Genomic DNA, 16,151 nt, shown 5'->3' with positions numbered 1-16,151 from the left:
GAGCACCTACTATATGTCAAGCCCTGTGAGGTGAGGGCACAGAATGGTTATCATCTGTGATTTTACAGAGTTCACAATCAAAGATAAAACTTCACAAACAGGATGCCTGGGTGGCTCAGCGGTTAAGCATCTGTCTTTGGCTCAGGGCATGATCCTGGAGTCCTGGGATCGAGTCCTGTATCGGGCTCCCTGCACAGAGCCTGCTTCTCCTCCCTCTGCCTATATCTCTGCCTCTCTGTCTCTCATGAATAAATTAAAAAAAATCTTAAAAAAAAAAAAAACTTCACAGACATTTCTCTACTGACCAAGAATATTTTCTTTATTAAAATGTTATATGATTACATTACCAAGACTCTACATGATTTAGTTCAATTAGTAACATTTATAGCAAAAAAGTTTATCTTCAAAATATTGTATTCTCACTCCGGGATCCCAAATAGTCACAGACTTTTACAAACCATCCCCGTTCCTCCTCATTTAGGAGAAGTCCACTTTTATGGACAAAAGGAAGTCAGCGTAGTAGCAGCCTGGATGCATCCTAATTAATCTCTACTCCCAAATTTCTCTCAGGCGGTCTCCTTTGGCACTTTTCCACAAGTTCTCTCTTTAATGAAAAAGACAGTAAATCTCATCTTTAAAAAAACAAGCTGAGCATTTCTTCCCTGTATCTATGTTCACAGAGATGATCAGACCTTTTGAAGAATCACACACCAGTTGCCCTGATCATAGTAGCTCTGCAGGATGCTGACACTGTTCAGAGTCTGGCAGGTGGCTTCCAGCTCTCCCTCACAGAACACGTGGTAGTATCGGTGAAACACAGGGCCTGGGTCATGGGCTCCGGCTGGATGCCCAGGCTTGCCTTCTCCAGGGTTTCCCTGATGGTGCCAGGGAACCAGCAAGTCTTGAGAAGGAAAGGAGGTCCTATTTGTATGAACAGGCAGCTTAGCATTAGTGACTGTCCTTGCCTTATGCCCTCCCTCCGGGAGGTCAGTAACAGAGGAGACACAGCACTCGGAGTCTCGACTACCTACATTAGGCACCTGCTCCACCAGCAACTCTGGCATGGCTGTATCACTGCTGGTCCCCTCTTCCTTTCCTTGGCTAATTCTATTTTCTCGAAGATACTTGGATTTCTTCTTATTATATTCTTGTTCCATTGCCCAGACGTAAACAAGTGCCCGCCCACCAGGTCTCAGGAGCCGAACGAGTTCTTGGAGAGCCGCCACTCTACGTTCCTGGTAGAAAATACATTGTCCTTTATCAACCAAGAGGAGATACGGAGAGGAAACAGGATAGTATAACTGACGAGAGGGCTGTTTTTAATTAGGATGAACAGCAATATAAAACACAAAAGAAAAAGAAAATTCTGTTCTGTGATTGAAGGGAAAAAGGTATTAAAGAAACAGGGAAAAGAACATTTTTATTTGCGTTAATAAAATAGACATGGAGGGGGATCCCTGGGTGGCGCAGCGGTTTGGCGCCTGCCTTTGGCCCAGGGCGTGATCCTGGAGACTCGGGATCGAATCCCACATCGGGCTCCCGGTGCTTGGAGCCTGCTTCTCCCTCTGCCTGTGTCTCTGCCTCTCTCTCTCTCTCCGTGTGACTATCATGAATAAATAAATTAAAAAAAAAAATAGACATGGAGGGTTTTCTTCTTGATTTCATTCTGAATTCACTTTAGGTCATCAGGTGATGCCAGCACAGGGCAATCTATAAAATTACTGCTTAGATTAGGGGAGAAACCACTGACACACAGGAAAAATTAGATTCTTTTTCTTCTTGTAAGAAAAATATGAAACATTTAATTCACTTATTTTAAAATTAGAAACATATGTGGCTAATTAGAAGCATGAGTAGCAGACTACTACCAGCTAAATACCTGAATTTTGAAAAAAGGGAAGGATGGGAAAGAAGGGAACCCAACCATTAGGGAGGCAAGCAAGGGGCTGAGGAAGGCAGAGGGGAAACAGAGGAGCTTGGAGGCCAAGGGAGTGGGCAGGAAGCCCAAGGTTGCTGAGCCCCCACAGCCCGGACAGCTGAAATGTAGGGACCCTGCATGCGGGGAAGCCAGGAGAAGATGAGAAGACTCAGGGTAGCCCAAGGGTGGAGTCCACGAGCTTCTGCGGGAGCACCACTGCCCTGCAGCCCCTCTCCAGGCCACATGCCTTCTCATCAGAGTGAACAAACCTCAGGATGACAAGGAAGAGAATGGTAAGGAAGGAAAGAAAAACTAAAATCAGGTCCACCGCGGTCACTTCCACAAACATCTCTCATCACCTTAGCTATAGGTTCTTGGAGAGAGAGGCGATACTCACTGCTGTTGAAAAATGGTGAATCACAGCAATGGAGATGCAGGCGTCACAGGACCCGCTGCACAGGGGCACTGCCAGCGCGTCACAGACGAGGGCCTGGAAACACCGCTCTCTGCAGATGTCCACTAGCTTCTGGCTCCGATCACAACCAATCTGTAATAAAGAAAAAGAAAGAATTGCATAATATCCTGTTTAAATGTCAAGAGAAATTACAAGGCAATGGGTTTATTCATTAGTATAAGTTATTAGATTTCACATTGTGAAACAGTGCAAGGTTGTGATTTTCTGCTCCTGCAGCTGGCACAAGGTCATATCACGTGCTTACAGGGCAGTGTTGCTAGTCCTCACAGGCATCAAACTGAACTCAAATTACTGAATGGAAACAAAAGGACTAGAGTAAAGATGACAAAGGTGGAAACAGGAAGTCCTAACTGGCATCCCAGTGGATCACCAACCAGAATCTAGATCTTTTTGTAGTATCATGCGTATAAAAATGGAAATTATCCCATAAACACAGACCTTCAGATTTTTGTGCAGAGTTGCAGGTGTCTCCTGACATGACATAAACTGTACTGTGATGGCCCAGATAGCAGGAGGACAGCTGGGGTTTTGCCTGCATTTATTTATTTATTTATTTATTTATTTATTTATTTATTAATAAATTTATTTTTTATTGGTGTTCAATCTGCCAACATATAGAATAACACCTAGTGCTCATCCCATCAAGTGCCCCCTCAGTGCCCGTAACCCAGTCACCCCCACCCCCCTGACCACCTCCCCTTCCACCACCCCTAGTTCGTTTCCCAGAGTTAGGAGTCTCTCATGTTCTGTCTCCCTTTCTGATATTTTCCACTCATTCTGATATTTCCCTCTCATTTGCCTGCTTCTTTTTACTTTTCAATATATTTTATGTACAATTGTGGGACCCAGGAAATTTAACAAAAATCCCCTACCCCTGGACAAGCAGAGCAGGACTAACTCCATTTTGTGCTACACCTGCCACCTCCTGTATCACCCCCACATGACCTGCTTATTGCTTAAAGTGCTGCCCCACCCTAGTCAAGCTGCTGGGCACACCCTAATCAGAAATCGGCTCATAACAATGTAACTCTGCCTTGTGCCCGCAAGCCAATTCTGACCAAAGTAATAGGCCAGCTCAAATGGATACTATAGGGTAAGATGTAATTCAATCGGCCACCTGCATGTGGACTGACATGACTATGCAACTTTCTGCATATCCCATTGGCCACTGGCCCCTATAAAGCTGCTACGCCTCTTAGTCTCGGGGTCCAAGTCCCTGCTCCGCTGGTATACTTGGACCCAGGCTCGAGCTTGTAAATAAACCCTCGTGTGTTTGCATTGGTGTCGGCTCCTTGGTGGTTTCTCGGATTCGCGATCTTGGGCACAACACAATCAGAAAATAAAATCCCCAAACAATAAAAAAGTAAAATAATTTATTTCATTTTTTAAAGCTATTGAGTCTTGTTCTGCTAAATTTATACCTAACCTATATATATCAAGAATAAAGTGATGAATTCAAAATTTGTTGAACACTATTTAATTGAACTGTTTAGTCAAATGCAATCGCCTTGAGGGAATAGCCGCACCCCTTCCTCCCCTCCAGGCAGGGAGGCCTCACACACCTTCCACACCACCTGGTGTGTCTCCTCTCTAGCTCTGCTGGTATTTTTGTACACAGTTTTGTGTTTAATCCTGAGAGTACCATATGCATGCATGTGCACATGTGTGTGCGCAGGTAGGGAGAGAGCACATTGTGTACAATGTGCACAGGTAAACTGAGGGAGGGCTAGGAGGGGGAGGGGCATAAGAAATGTTAAATCACTAATAATTATCCCCAGATATTTCTTAACTCACTCTGTATGAAATAGAGAAAAAGAAATGTGATAGATTTCAGCAGACAGAAGTAGCCACCTCAAGTCTGTATCTACTCATTTGAATTTTAGATGCAGTGAACACTGATTATTAGGTTCCCTCAGTCTATGTGAGAATAAAGAATACGAGTCTTCGTGTCAAAACAAGTCTTATTAAGTTAAATCACACTGCCATGCTAGTCATACTTAATAAGAATTTGCTCAATTTCTAACTGGCATTAAGCAGCTTCTATATTCTATTCTAGAGCTGCATTAATTTTTGAAGTATAATAAAAGGTACTAAGCTAGAGGTAAAGTATAGCGATGTATCTTTGATATATTTTAAGATGAGAAAGTACGAAGGGCCTATTGATAACAGTGACACCATTCCCAATTGCTTGCCATCTTTACCTACGTAAGATACATAACTGGCTCATTACTTTTATTTTCATCCGTATTCTATGCCGCTAAGCCAGCAGTCACAATATTAACCTGACAATACCACTCAAATAATATGTGTATTACATTTCGGTGGTTGCTACTTTTTTTTTTTTTTACAATAAAATTCATTTCATGGAGTCAGAAGTTTTGTCAGATTGTTATAAATCTTACTAAAAGTCTAAAAAAAATCCAACTTAACTACAAAACAAATACCAGGACATAGTGCTCAACAAAGAAGGGAAGTTATTACCCGAGAACCACAGATACAGCAGAACATGGAACACAGAAGCCAAAGCAAACAAGAGGAGATCCCTTCCTTCTGGCTGCCAGGCCACCACAGGTACCTGTACGAGTGCCTCTCTGCGCCAATGAGACCCACAAAGCAGCAGGTCTGGTGCAGACACGACGCATGCCTGGCTCAGCACCTTCATCCTGTGCTCACCCTGCCCAAGTCTTTCATAAGCTGCAATCAGATGGTCACTCACTTCCTCTCTCCCCATTCCTATTTTTCACTTTCCTTCAGCCTCCGTACCAAGGATACTACCCAATATCTGAGGTTCTTCCTAATCATGCTGCATAGTGTCAACAGCATGAGAGAAAAGGGCTTGTTGATAAATAAGATTTAGAAGCACTCACGTTTATTAAAGGACTCACGACAAGCTACATAATTCTGTACACTGGATGGAGGTCAGGGACATAAAAACACACACTGGTTAGGCTTCAACTGTATACTTACACTCCTTTACAATTTTTAGAATCTTCAACAAAACACGAAACATGCAATTCCAGAAGGACTGCTAAAAATGAAAAAACTTTCACTCTAGTAATCAAAGGTGCAAAATGCAAAACAAGGTTTCATTTTTCTCCTAGTAAAGTATCAAAAATACTTTAAAACCAAAATGCGCTTTGGTGATGGCGGTAATAAAACTCGCTCTCAAAGTGCTGGTGACAGTACAAACGGGCCCCACTGATTTTCAAAAGCAATTTTGCACACTGCTTTTTAAGGAAGATAAAAATGTTCATGACTCTTTTTGTTTTTTAAGTAGGCTTCATGCTTGGTGCAGAGCCCAACATGGGGCTTGAACTCACAACCTGAGCTAAGATCAAGAGTCAGACACTGAACCAACTGAGCCACCCAGGTGCCCCAGAAATATTTACAACTTTTGACCCAATAATTGTTCTTCTAAAAATTCATCCCCCAAAAAACTATCCAAAATATGAAAAAAAGCTAAATGGGCTAAAAAAAAAAAAATTGCCTTTTACTGGAGCAGCCACCAGGTATGACAGCAGATTCTTTGTATTAATAACCTCAACCCTGACACACACTCTTGAGTTATCTGTTAACACACGGCAGACGCAGAAGACTTGTCTCACCACATGTAAGTAATCTGCCCCAAGTTAGCAGAGGTAAGTGGTGGGACAGACTTACACCCAGGCTTTCTAACTCCAAAAACCCACATGCTTCCTTCCTTCCTTTCTCACTCCAAAAACTCACAAGTTTCTCAGAGTAGGTGCTCATTACTGTGTTATGTATACTAACTCCACACTGAACACAAGGAACCTCGCAGAGTGTTATAAGGTCCAGTAACTATGTAAGGGTACACATCATAGTGGAAATATGAAGTGATACGGAGTCATCAAGTTGCATGCATACTTGTGATGATATAAAGCTGCTTTATTAGGGTATTAAGACTATAGGCAAACACCTTTCCGTTTGTCCATTTTCCGCATTGCAACTATTTTTATTACTTAAAAAACAAAACATTTTAAAAACTGCTAAGAAAACAAACAACTGTAGGGAAATCAGACTGGCAGTAAGGAGTTCAGAGCGCAGGGGAACAGGCAGACAAAGCCAGTCACGTGCAGTGAAAACAGCCCCCTAAAGTCTTGAGCTAAAGTCTGGCCTCAGCAATAACCAGCTGAACAACCTAGGAAAGGCACTTAGCTTCTGTTTCCTCATTATAAAAATGCCTACATCTCAGGGTTGATAGGAGAACCAAACAAAATGATGCATATTAAATACTTCCTAACCACAAAGGACTATGCAAATGTTATTATTACCATTTGGAACAAAGGGTGGACAAAATCTCTCATCCTGGAATCTAGATACAAAGAGAAACCTATGTATCCTCAAGAGAAACCTATGTATCCTCAAGAGAAACCTATGTATCCTCAAGGTATGTCATTCTGAGCTAGGGCCCACCCATTGTGAGTCTGTCCCATTTCCTTCAAGGTTACAGAACACAGCACTGTGTCTATTTCACTTTTCATGTGAGAAATAGAAGGTGAACTCACAGGTTTGCTCCTCACCATTCAACAAACCATCAATGAGTTTCCATCATGTGCCAAGTAAGTGAACAAATGAGACATGATTTCTGCCACATCTAAGACAACAGCAGCTGTTGTCTGTCACCAGAGCTGGCCGTGAAGTCTCTCTCAACAGAACGCCAGACTATATGGACTCTGCAGCTGGAGAGGAGGTTCTAGTACTTGTCCTGACATCAGATAACCTTGGGCCTGTTGTAATGTGACCGAGCATCCGTTCTCCCATTTGTAAAATGGAGACAGGAATACCAATCCCACACACTACATGAGAAAACAGAACACAGCACTTAGCACACAGCAGGTACCGGATATTCTTAGGGTCTTTCTGTTCTCTCCTTTACTGGGATAGTCAACAGTCAAAAACCAAAACAAAACAAACAGAAATGTACAAAAGAGTCTTACAAAAACATTATCTCCAATTCTTATCACTATAAATAGATTCCTGGCATTATTATTATACCTGTAATCCCAACTATTTACAGCAACCAAGAAAGTCCCTAACACGTATTAAGTAATGACTTATCTACGAACCACATTCAGAGTGAATGTGGTCTGAGACCAACGTACAGAATAATCACTTAGTGAGTGAGCCATGCTGAGGTCCATACTATGTCATCTACTGTTGGTACTATTATAAAGGTAGCAGTCTCTTGAAGGCATAAAGTCTTTGCTTATAAAATTTACCCCTGAAAATAAAGACAGCAGCCAGTGTTGATGATAGAAATGAGGAGTAACTGAGGACATCTAAAAAAGTGAAAAGCAGCTGATAAAACTCTCTCTGAGAGCCTAAGCTAGTATTTTAAAAATATATTTTGTTAAGGAAGCGGGTAATAATGATAATCATAGTTTTTAAAATTCTGAGACAATCCTACATATGAATAACTCGAATGAATGTCTCAGGTCACATTCCCTCATGAGTATCAAAAAAATGCACATATTTTCAGTCTCAAAGTCAGCTGCTCAAAATACACTCCAATATATAGACTGGAGCTTCAGCAACTTCAAAAGGCAGGCTTCCCGTTTATCACATGTAATTCCGTTTCTGGTATAATGAAAACCGTAATTCCAAGCAGACAAGGAGTTTTCATTCCTCCACTGAACCAACACTTACTGAGCCTTCCCAAGAGGCTAGACACTGCAGTAGGCTCTATGAAGAGCAGAGAGGAAGCAGTACACATGGACTCCCAACCATAAAGTGAATATAAATTATGGGAAGGGACTATACTTGTGATTTTCTAATTCTATTAAACATATTCCTCCTTGAGCAGATTCCGATTTTTTTTGCTCAGTTTACCAAGAAATCATTTTTTTCCTTCGTAACAGGATGATGCAATCCATAAGACTACGTCAGTGTCGTTGACCTCAGCCTCACTTCACTGTCCTGAGTGCTGCCTGACTCGACAAAGCTGTGGGTTATCATCAGGGAAGTCCAAAAGCAGAGCTCACTGGGAAACATTTTGGATAATACCTTAAGATGAAAATATCAGAGGATGTCAATTTGATTTTTAAGTGGCCCATCAAAACTCACTTCTTCCACATTAACAAACCTAACTCATTAGACCTTATTCTTTATAAACTAAAATTTAATTGTAAACATGATGATAATAGGTGGATACTAAGGTCTTATCTTGAATGAAAAGCTGTGCTTTTATCTGTCTCAATGTACAAACTGCCCTCCCTCAGGTGCAAGAGTGACTTTCTTCATGGAGGTACAGATTATTGAGGACGAGATCGAGATGCAGAGGATGCGCAGTGGGATGCACCCCAGGAGCCCGTGAGCGTGGGCTGCTCTTACTCTCCCGGCTATGCTCCTTACTCAGCTCCTCCTGCCCCGAATCTTGAAAAAGGGAAGCTTTAGTCCTCCCAAAGCAGCCAGGACATGGCTACCTACAATAATGCCCTAGTGCAGGGAGAATGTTCCACTTCCCTGCATAGCAGGAAAAAAGTGGACCTTAGGCAAGGAAATCATAGCTACTGGAAAGAGAAATTTGGCAGGAGAAAAAAGTAGGTTCAAATCCGGGGCCTCATGCTGTAACCTAGGTCTCAGGGTTTAAGCTATTTTAAGCCTTAGTGTCCTCCACAGTAAGACACCTCAAAATAGTAACCTTTATTTCTTCCTTCTAAAAGAACACCATATGTGGCATCAGAAGCATGGGTTCAAGTTCCAGTAAGTCCCCTAATTATATGACAGCAGGGAAGTACTGTACTCCGTGAGTCTCAGTGGCTTCATTTCTAACAGATAAAAACATCAGCTTTTGTGGGACCCAGGAAATTTAACAAAAATCCCCTATCCCTGGACAAGCAGAACAGGACTAACTCCATTTTGTGCTGCACCCACCACCTCCTGTATGACCCCCACATGACCTGCTTATTGCTTAAGGTGCTCCCCCACCCTAGTCAAGCCACTGAGCACACCCTTACCCGAAATCGGCTCATAAAAATGTAACCCTGCCTTGTGCCCGCCAATTCTGACCAGAGTGACAGGCCAGTTCAAATGGTCACTATGACTGTGCAACTTTCTATGTGTGTTACAATCCCATTGGCCACTGGCTCCTATAAAGCTGCTACGCATCTTAGCTTCAGGGTCCAAGTCCCTGCTCCGCTGTGACCATACTTGGACCCAAGCTCGAGCTTGTAAATAAACCCTTGTGGGTTTGCATTGGTGTCAGCTCCTTGGTGGTTTCTCGGATTCACAATCTTGGGCACAACACTCTAACTTTCTCATACTTAGGAGGATCTAAGTAAAGACAGTGGCTTCTAGAAATATCCCTTCTGGACTGTTAAGAGCTTTATAAACATAAGATAGTCTTACTGATAATCTTAGGAAGCAAAATCTAAAGGGAGGGGAAAACACACACACACAGACACACACACACTACAAATAATGGCACACATGACCACAAATTCTCAGGAGAATAAAAAAAGGAATAGGAGTGTTCGTTAATTTTCCATCTGTTGGTTATAACTTTTCAGCAATGACCTAAAAGACAGCATTATGTCAGGAGGCAGGTGATAACAATGTAACAAATTAAGCAAAAAGAGAGCCAGAAACAATGACTTGCCATATATAACTCCTTATTGACACCAAGATACTTTCCGTTTCCACACCCAACATCGGCCACTAATGAACCACATGGCAAACTTTTCAAGAACTCCACAACGCGTGGCCATGGAGTATGTCTCGTGCTGCTGAAGTGCTCAGCAATCTCTTCGTAAACTCGATGGACATAGTCTTGCTCCAGCTGTGAGGCTTCCCTAGCACTCTCGGGAAATGATGGAGGGGTCTCCTTCATCTGGCTGTCACAGACCAAAGGGTAACCTATAAAAAAATAAGGGAATATAAATCTTTCATTTTTATCCAAGTGATTCATAAAGTATCACGTCTTCTTAAAAGAACAAGCAAATCAATGCAAATTTGGTAGCTAGGGATATGCAGGCTCTGATCTATCAGTTTAAAAATAGCTCTTACCTAACAAGTCCAATTACACGTGTGAGGGGTCTAAGTAACAAGAAGGGGAAACCATGTGCAATAAGACATGACTGCAATTTTGCCTTATCACGCAGGTGGATTTTTCATAGTGAGATTAAGGGTCCTTTTGTTTAGGGAGGCATCTCGATGGGTCTGGCCTAACCAGAAGGAATTTAGCTGAATTAACACAATTTAGAGTTTTTCTCTTGGTGAGCAAAGAAACAGAAGTTCTGGGGCCCTAGGACTATTGGAAAAACAAGCCCCAGGAGCAAAGTGTCATTTGGTAATGATCACGAGCATTTAATGAAAACACTTGAGGCAGTTTGAGACGGATAGTCTCAATTCTCACAATAACACCATGAGACACACTATTGCATCCATTTTACAGATGAAGACAACACTGAAGCTCAGGACATTATGGTCCTGCAGTGACAAACAAGGTAAGCCTCAGAGCCAGTGCAGATTGCACAGCCCACAATCTCAGGGACTACAGGCATCGATCGCCTCCTTCGACAGAATCTGTACACCCTAAGGAGAACACCATCAAGTCAAGGACATAACAAAGGAAACTGAGAGTACACTGTTACCCTAATTAAATCAATTCTGAAGTCATTTCTTGTTCCCAGCAATCATGTCTAACACTCATTTTAAATCTTTGCCCGTCCTCTGCTATGCTATAATTTCCCTTTATCTTCAGCTGAAGTCTACGATACACGTTTTTATTGCAGGACATGCAGAAGGAAGGAGCGCTGCTCCCAGAGAAGCCGCAGTCAGGACACAGGCATAGTTAGAAATCATGTGGCAGCTCAGATGTGGGGAGCAGCGTCCATGACTTCAGGAATTCTTCCTAACTCTGGAGAAGGGGGTGGGAGAGAGCTGGTTTCTGCTACCATTTGTAGTGCAGCTCTAAACATTTCACGCAGACATTTAAAAAGGGGGTATAAAGCCCGACAGCTCTAAAATGTGCAGGTGAAAACTGACTGGTTACGTAATCTTGATCACATTAGAATTACAGTACCACACACTCTACAATGATCCTAAACCAGTCCTGGTAAAATTTTATTCTCTTGGCAATTATAAATATCTAAGTAATCTAAAGGGAGGAGAAACCGTTTTCCTAAAAAATTCAAATTTTGATCAAAAGTATCCAAAAAGATGTCCTTGAAGATGAAAAACATCTGTAAACTGAATACACATTCAGAGCTTCTATAACATGCCTTACCTTTATAATTAACATTTGCAATAAAGAAACTTTTGCATAAGAAAATTTGCAGTGTCTCTCCAATTAGACTTCCAGTTCCTCAAGCTTTATTTTTCAGTATCTTGTAAAACTACTGTCAGTTAGACACTCAGCAAATACTAAATAAATTTTTAATAAAAAATTTGATATTTCAGGGCCTTAATGACACTTTTAGCAAAAGAAACAAAAATCTGTTTTAAGCTTCACTAACATCAAGATATCAAATATAGCAATTTCAAGTTTTCTAACAGATACTATTTACAAAATGAAAGGGATTTTTATATAATGAGACCATGAAATACAGGTCATGATATACTTGTATAGACAATTCAAAATAACATCCTCTCGACACGTTTTTCAGCACTTCTCTTATTTCCTCCTAGATTTCCAAATTGACCAAAACACAAACCACTGTTTACTGCCCTAGAGTTACCTACTTACCATGAAACAACCTGTCATCTCTAACTTCCTCGTTGGGTTAAGGGAAGTAATTTAGAGACTTGATAAGCTGTTTCCAATAAAACCTATTTTTGTACAAGTGATATTTTAACGTCCTACAATATTATTTAGCACCCTTAACTGTGACTTCAATTTAAAAAAAAAAAAAGTTTATTTGGCATCCAACTATGCCCAAGTACTGTATTTAGGAAAAATAAAAATCAATAAAATGCAGTCGCTGCCTTCAAGGAACAAACTCCATGGGGGTGGATAAGAAAAATCTATATCGAGTACAATATTATATGGAACATGAGAAATCCCATTAGAGATGTTAAGACAAAGCTCCCCTTGGGTCTGATGGGACTTAAAAAGGTTTTTACACTAAATGTACTCCATTTTACTTCAGAATCAAAATTATATACTTACTACAATTACAAGGCGTTTGCCTCACTTTCCTAAATGTAAATGATGTCCTCATTCCCCTCTTGCTTAAAGTTAGGTCTCCAACATCACTGGTGATAATTCCACTTTGGAGACCCTTGGATGCTTGAACAGTATCAAATTTTCTGGGTGTGATTCTAAAAACAACAGTCAAAATAATTTATTTAACACTGTATTCATAAAAATATTTCAGGTCCTTTTAAAAATATTAAAGAAAAAAGCAAATTTAGAAGAATTTATGGAAAATATCTATTTGATTCCCCCAAATTGTTAAGCACTATAGAAAAAACAAGGAAATAGAAGTCTCTATTTTTTAAGAAGTTATCCTCAGGGTAATCATATTAAAAGATTGTACACATGGGGTACCTGGGTGGCTCAGTGGTTGAGCATCTGCCTTTGGGTCAGGTCGTGATCCCAGGGTCCTGAGATAGAGTCTCACACTGGGCTCCCCACAGGGAGCCTGCTTCTCCCTCTGCCTATGTCTCTGTCTCTCTCATTTTCCCTCTCTCTCTCTCTCTCATGAATAAATAAAATCTTTAAAACAAAAAGACTGTACACTTAAAATTTTTTCAAGAGATATAAATAAAATAACAAATATTTTATTTTTTTAGATTTTAAGTAATTTCTACACCCAAATGTAGGGCCCAAGTCTAAGAGTTGCATGCTCCTCTGACTGACTGAGCCAGCCAGGTGCCCACAAATTGTTAATTAAAACTATATCTGAGAAAGAGAAAAAAAAAAAAAAAACAAGGAACACATGGAGCAAAGAGGAAATAAGTAAACGATAAACTCAAATCCAATCAATAATTATGTCAAATGTAAAAAGACTACAACATCTAATTAAAGAACAAAGAATGTCACAATGGACTAAAGAAATAAAGTCCAATTACATGCTGATTACAAGAGACACCTTAAAATAAGGACATAGAATGGTTGAAAATCAAGATAGAAAAAAAAGATGTTACAGAAGACAAGTATTTTGCATGATCCAAGCAAAACCAAAGAAAAGTGGTATAACCATCCTAATCAAAGTAGACTTCAAAGGAATAAATATCACTAGAGATGAAAAGGGATATTTCTCGTTTTTTTTTTATATGCAGGCTCCACAACCAGCATGGAGCCCAACATGGGGCTTGAACTCATGACCCTGAGATCCAGACCTGGGCTGAGATCAAGAGTCCAATGCTTAACCAATTGAGCCACCTAGGTGCCCAAAAAGGGACATTTCATAACAACAGAGTCAATCCAGGAATATATAAAAACTGTGTATATCTGTATGCATCTAACTAATAACACAGCCTCAAAATGCATAAAGCAAAAAGTGAACACAAAAATAGGACAAATAGACAAACACATAATTATCATTATAGCTTTGAATACATCTTTCTTAGATTGAGTAGGGAGGAAAGAAAAGATGTTCAAGAATGTTTTAAGAATTCATTATTTTTAAGATATGGATTACCTATTCCTAAAAACCTGACCTAACTGCTTTTGGCACCCCAAGCAAACTTGGGATGACACTTTCTTAGTAAGTGAAATCTAGTTGAGGGTCAAGGACATCAACATCAGAAAACAACATATAATATGGAACAGTTGCTGCTTGACATACTCATCAATACTTGGAATTACCTGAGTTTTTAATTATAGTTATTTTAGTGAGTAGCAAGTGGTATGAAACTGTGGTTTGTTTTTTTTTTAAAGATTTATTGATTGATTTGATAATAATCACACATGGGTGACTAGGAGGTGGGGCAGAGGGAGAGAATCTTCAAATGGACTGAGCCAGCAGCCCAAGCAGGGATCCATCTCAAGACCCATGAGATCATGACCTGAGCCAAAACCAAGAGGTGGATACTTTACCAACTGAGCCACCCAAGCGCCCCTGAAATTGTGGTTTTAATTTGCATTTCTCTGATGACTAATAATGCTATATACCTTTCCACCTGCTTATTAGCCATTCATTGATACTTTTTTTGGTGAAGGATCTGTTTAAATCTTAAGGCCAAACCTTTGTTAGATATATGTATTCTGGATATTTTCTCCCCGAGTGTGGCATGTCTTTTCATTTTTTTTTTAATGATATTTCTTGATGAGTTAAGTTTTTAATTCTGACATAATTAATCTTTTTTTTTTTCTTTTATACTGTGTTCTAAAATCTTTCTTTAAAAAACTTTGCCTACCCCTAGGCTGCAGAAATAATCTCTTGTATTTTCTTCTAGACAATTTAAAAGTTTCACTTTGACATTTAAATCCATGCTCTACCTTGGGGCTCCTGGGTGGCTTGGTCTAGTAAGCATCTGACTCTTGATTTCAGCTCAGGTCATAATCTCAGGGTCGTGGGATCAAGCCCTAAGTCGGGCTCCCTGCTCATTGGGAAGTTTGCTTGGAGTGCCAAAAGCAGTTAGGCCAGACTTTTAGGAATAGGTAATCCATATCTTTAAAATAATGAATTCTTAAGACATTCCTGAACATCTTTTCTTTCTTCCCTACTCAAATTATAATCTAGTTGAAAAAGTATTAAATAAAAAGATAAACATTTTTTAGGTTTAAATAATAGTTCAATAGAAGATACATCTCTATCTTCTAAGATAATACAATCTTTAGGAATTTGAGGGAGAAATTATTTCAGGCTAATGCACCCAGAAAAAGTTTTACATATTATAAAGGCAGAGCTGAGCTCTACATCAAAGACAAAAGAAAAGGAAATTTACTGCCAAGGGCTGGCGCGAGAGAGTAAAGGCCAGAGGTCACAGCATGAATTTAGAGGGAGCAATCAGGTCCAGCTGTAACAACATGGTTAAGGGCACAGATCCTGAGGCCAGACTGCCTGGCTTCTCATCTTGGCTCTGCTACTTAATGGTTTTGTGACTTTGTTCAAGTTACATAATCTCTTTATGCTCGTTTCCTTTAAAATGGGGACAAAACCATGGAACAAACTTTCCACTGTGACTTGTATGAGTTAAGTGAGCTAATTGTGTGAAACTGAGAACAGGGCCCAGCAGAAAGAAAATGCTCCCAAACTGATTTAAAAGGAGAGTCAAATAAATATATAAATAAACATCTGCCAAGCCAGTCAGATAACCTCAAGGAGTGAAGCAGGTGGGTTGGTCTAGAAATACATTGTTCGCTGTTAAATATATACAAACAGTTTATTTCAAAACAGAGTGTTCTCTTCCACTTTTCTTCACTTTTCCACTTATTCTAGCTTCCCATTTCCTACTTCTAACACAGACAAACTCTAGTTCACGTTCAAGTGACTGTGTCCTCGCAAAACACGATAGTGTGAGCACAGTAATACCTGATAGCTGATGCTCAGCCCAGGCGTGGTGGGATGTGCAGAGAACTTGAGAACACAGGCTTCATCTCTATAAGGCCCCAGACTGTCCCCAGGACCAGGGCCAAGGGATCCAACGTCCCAATGTTGTCAGATTTCCCATTTTCTTTGTTTTTAAAGACTTTACTTATTTATTCATGAGAGAGAGAGAGAGAAAGCAGGCTCCATGCAGGGAGCCTGACATGGGACTCAATCCAGGGTCTCCAGGATCAGGCCCTGGGCGGAAGGTGGCGCTAAACCGCTGAGCCACCCAGCCTGCCCAAGATGTCCCATTTTCAAA

The 16,151-nt window shown here is 40.5% G+C and overlaps 1 protein-coding gene across 5 annotated transcripts in view; it reads right to left on the bottom strand.

Annotated features, from left to right (window-relative positions):
* Positions 1 to 298: 298 nt before the first annotated feature.
* Positions 299 to 16,151, bottom strand: part of ALKBH8 (alkB homolog 8, tRNA methyltransferase) — a 78,793-nt gene continuing 62,940 nt past the window's right edge. For 4 of the 5 annotated variants that reach the window (XM_038536295.1, XM_038536296.1, XM_038536293.1 and 1 more), the window contains 4 exons: positions 12,523 to 12,674; positions 10,012 to 10,268; positions 2,316 to 2,465; positions 299 to 1,235 (listed from right to left, as the gene is read on the bottom strand). In XM_038536295.1, coding sequence (XP_038392223.1) covers positions 687 to 1,235; positions 2,316 to 2,465; positions 10,012 to 10,268; positions 12,523 to 12,674 — 1,108 coding nt within the window. In that variant the 3' untranslated portion in view covers positions 299 to 686. The remainder of the gene's footprint in view (positions 1,236 to 2,315; positions 2,466 to 10,011; positions 10,269 to 12,522; positions 12,675 to 16,151) is intronic. The other variant, XM_038536294.1, reaches the window with a different exon arrangement.

Source organism: Canis lupus, chromosome 5 (assembly GCF_011100685.1).
Source record: "Canis lupus familiaris isolate Mischka breed German Shepherd chromosome 5, alternate assembly UU_Cfam_GSD_1.0, whole genome shotgun sequence".
NCBI lineage: Eukaryota > Metazoa > Chordata > Mammalia > Carnivora > Canidae > Canis > Canis lupus.
The sequence above is the reverse complement of the archived record's forward strand: the minus strand, read 5'-3'. Positions and strand labels throughout refer to the sequence as shown.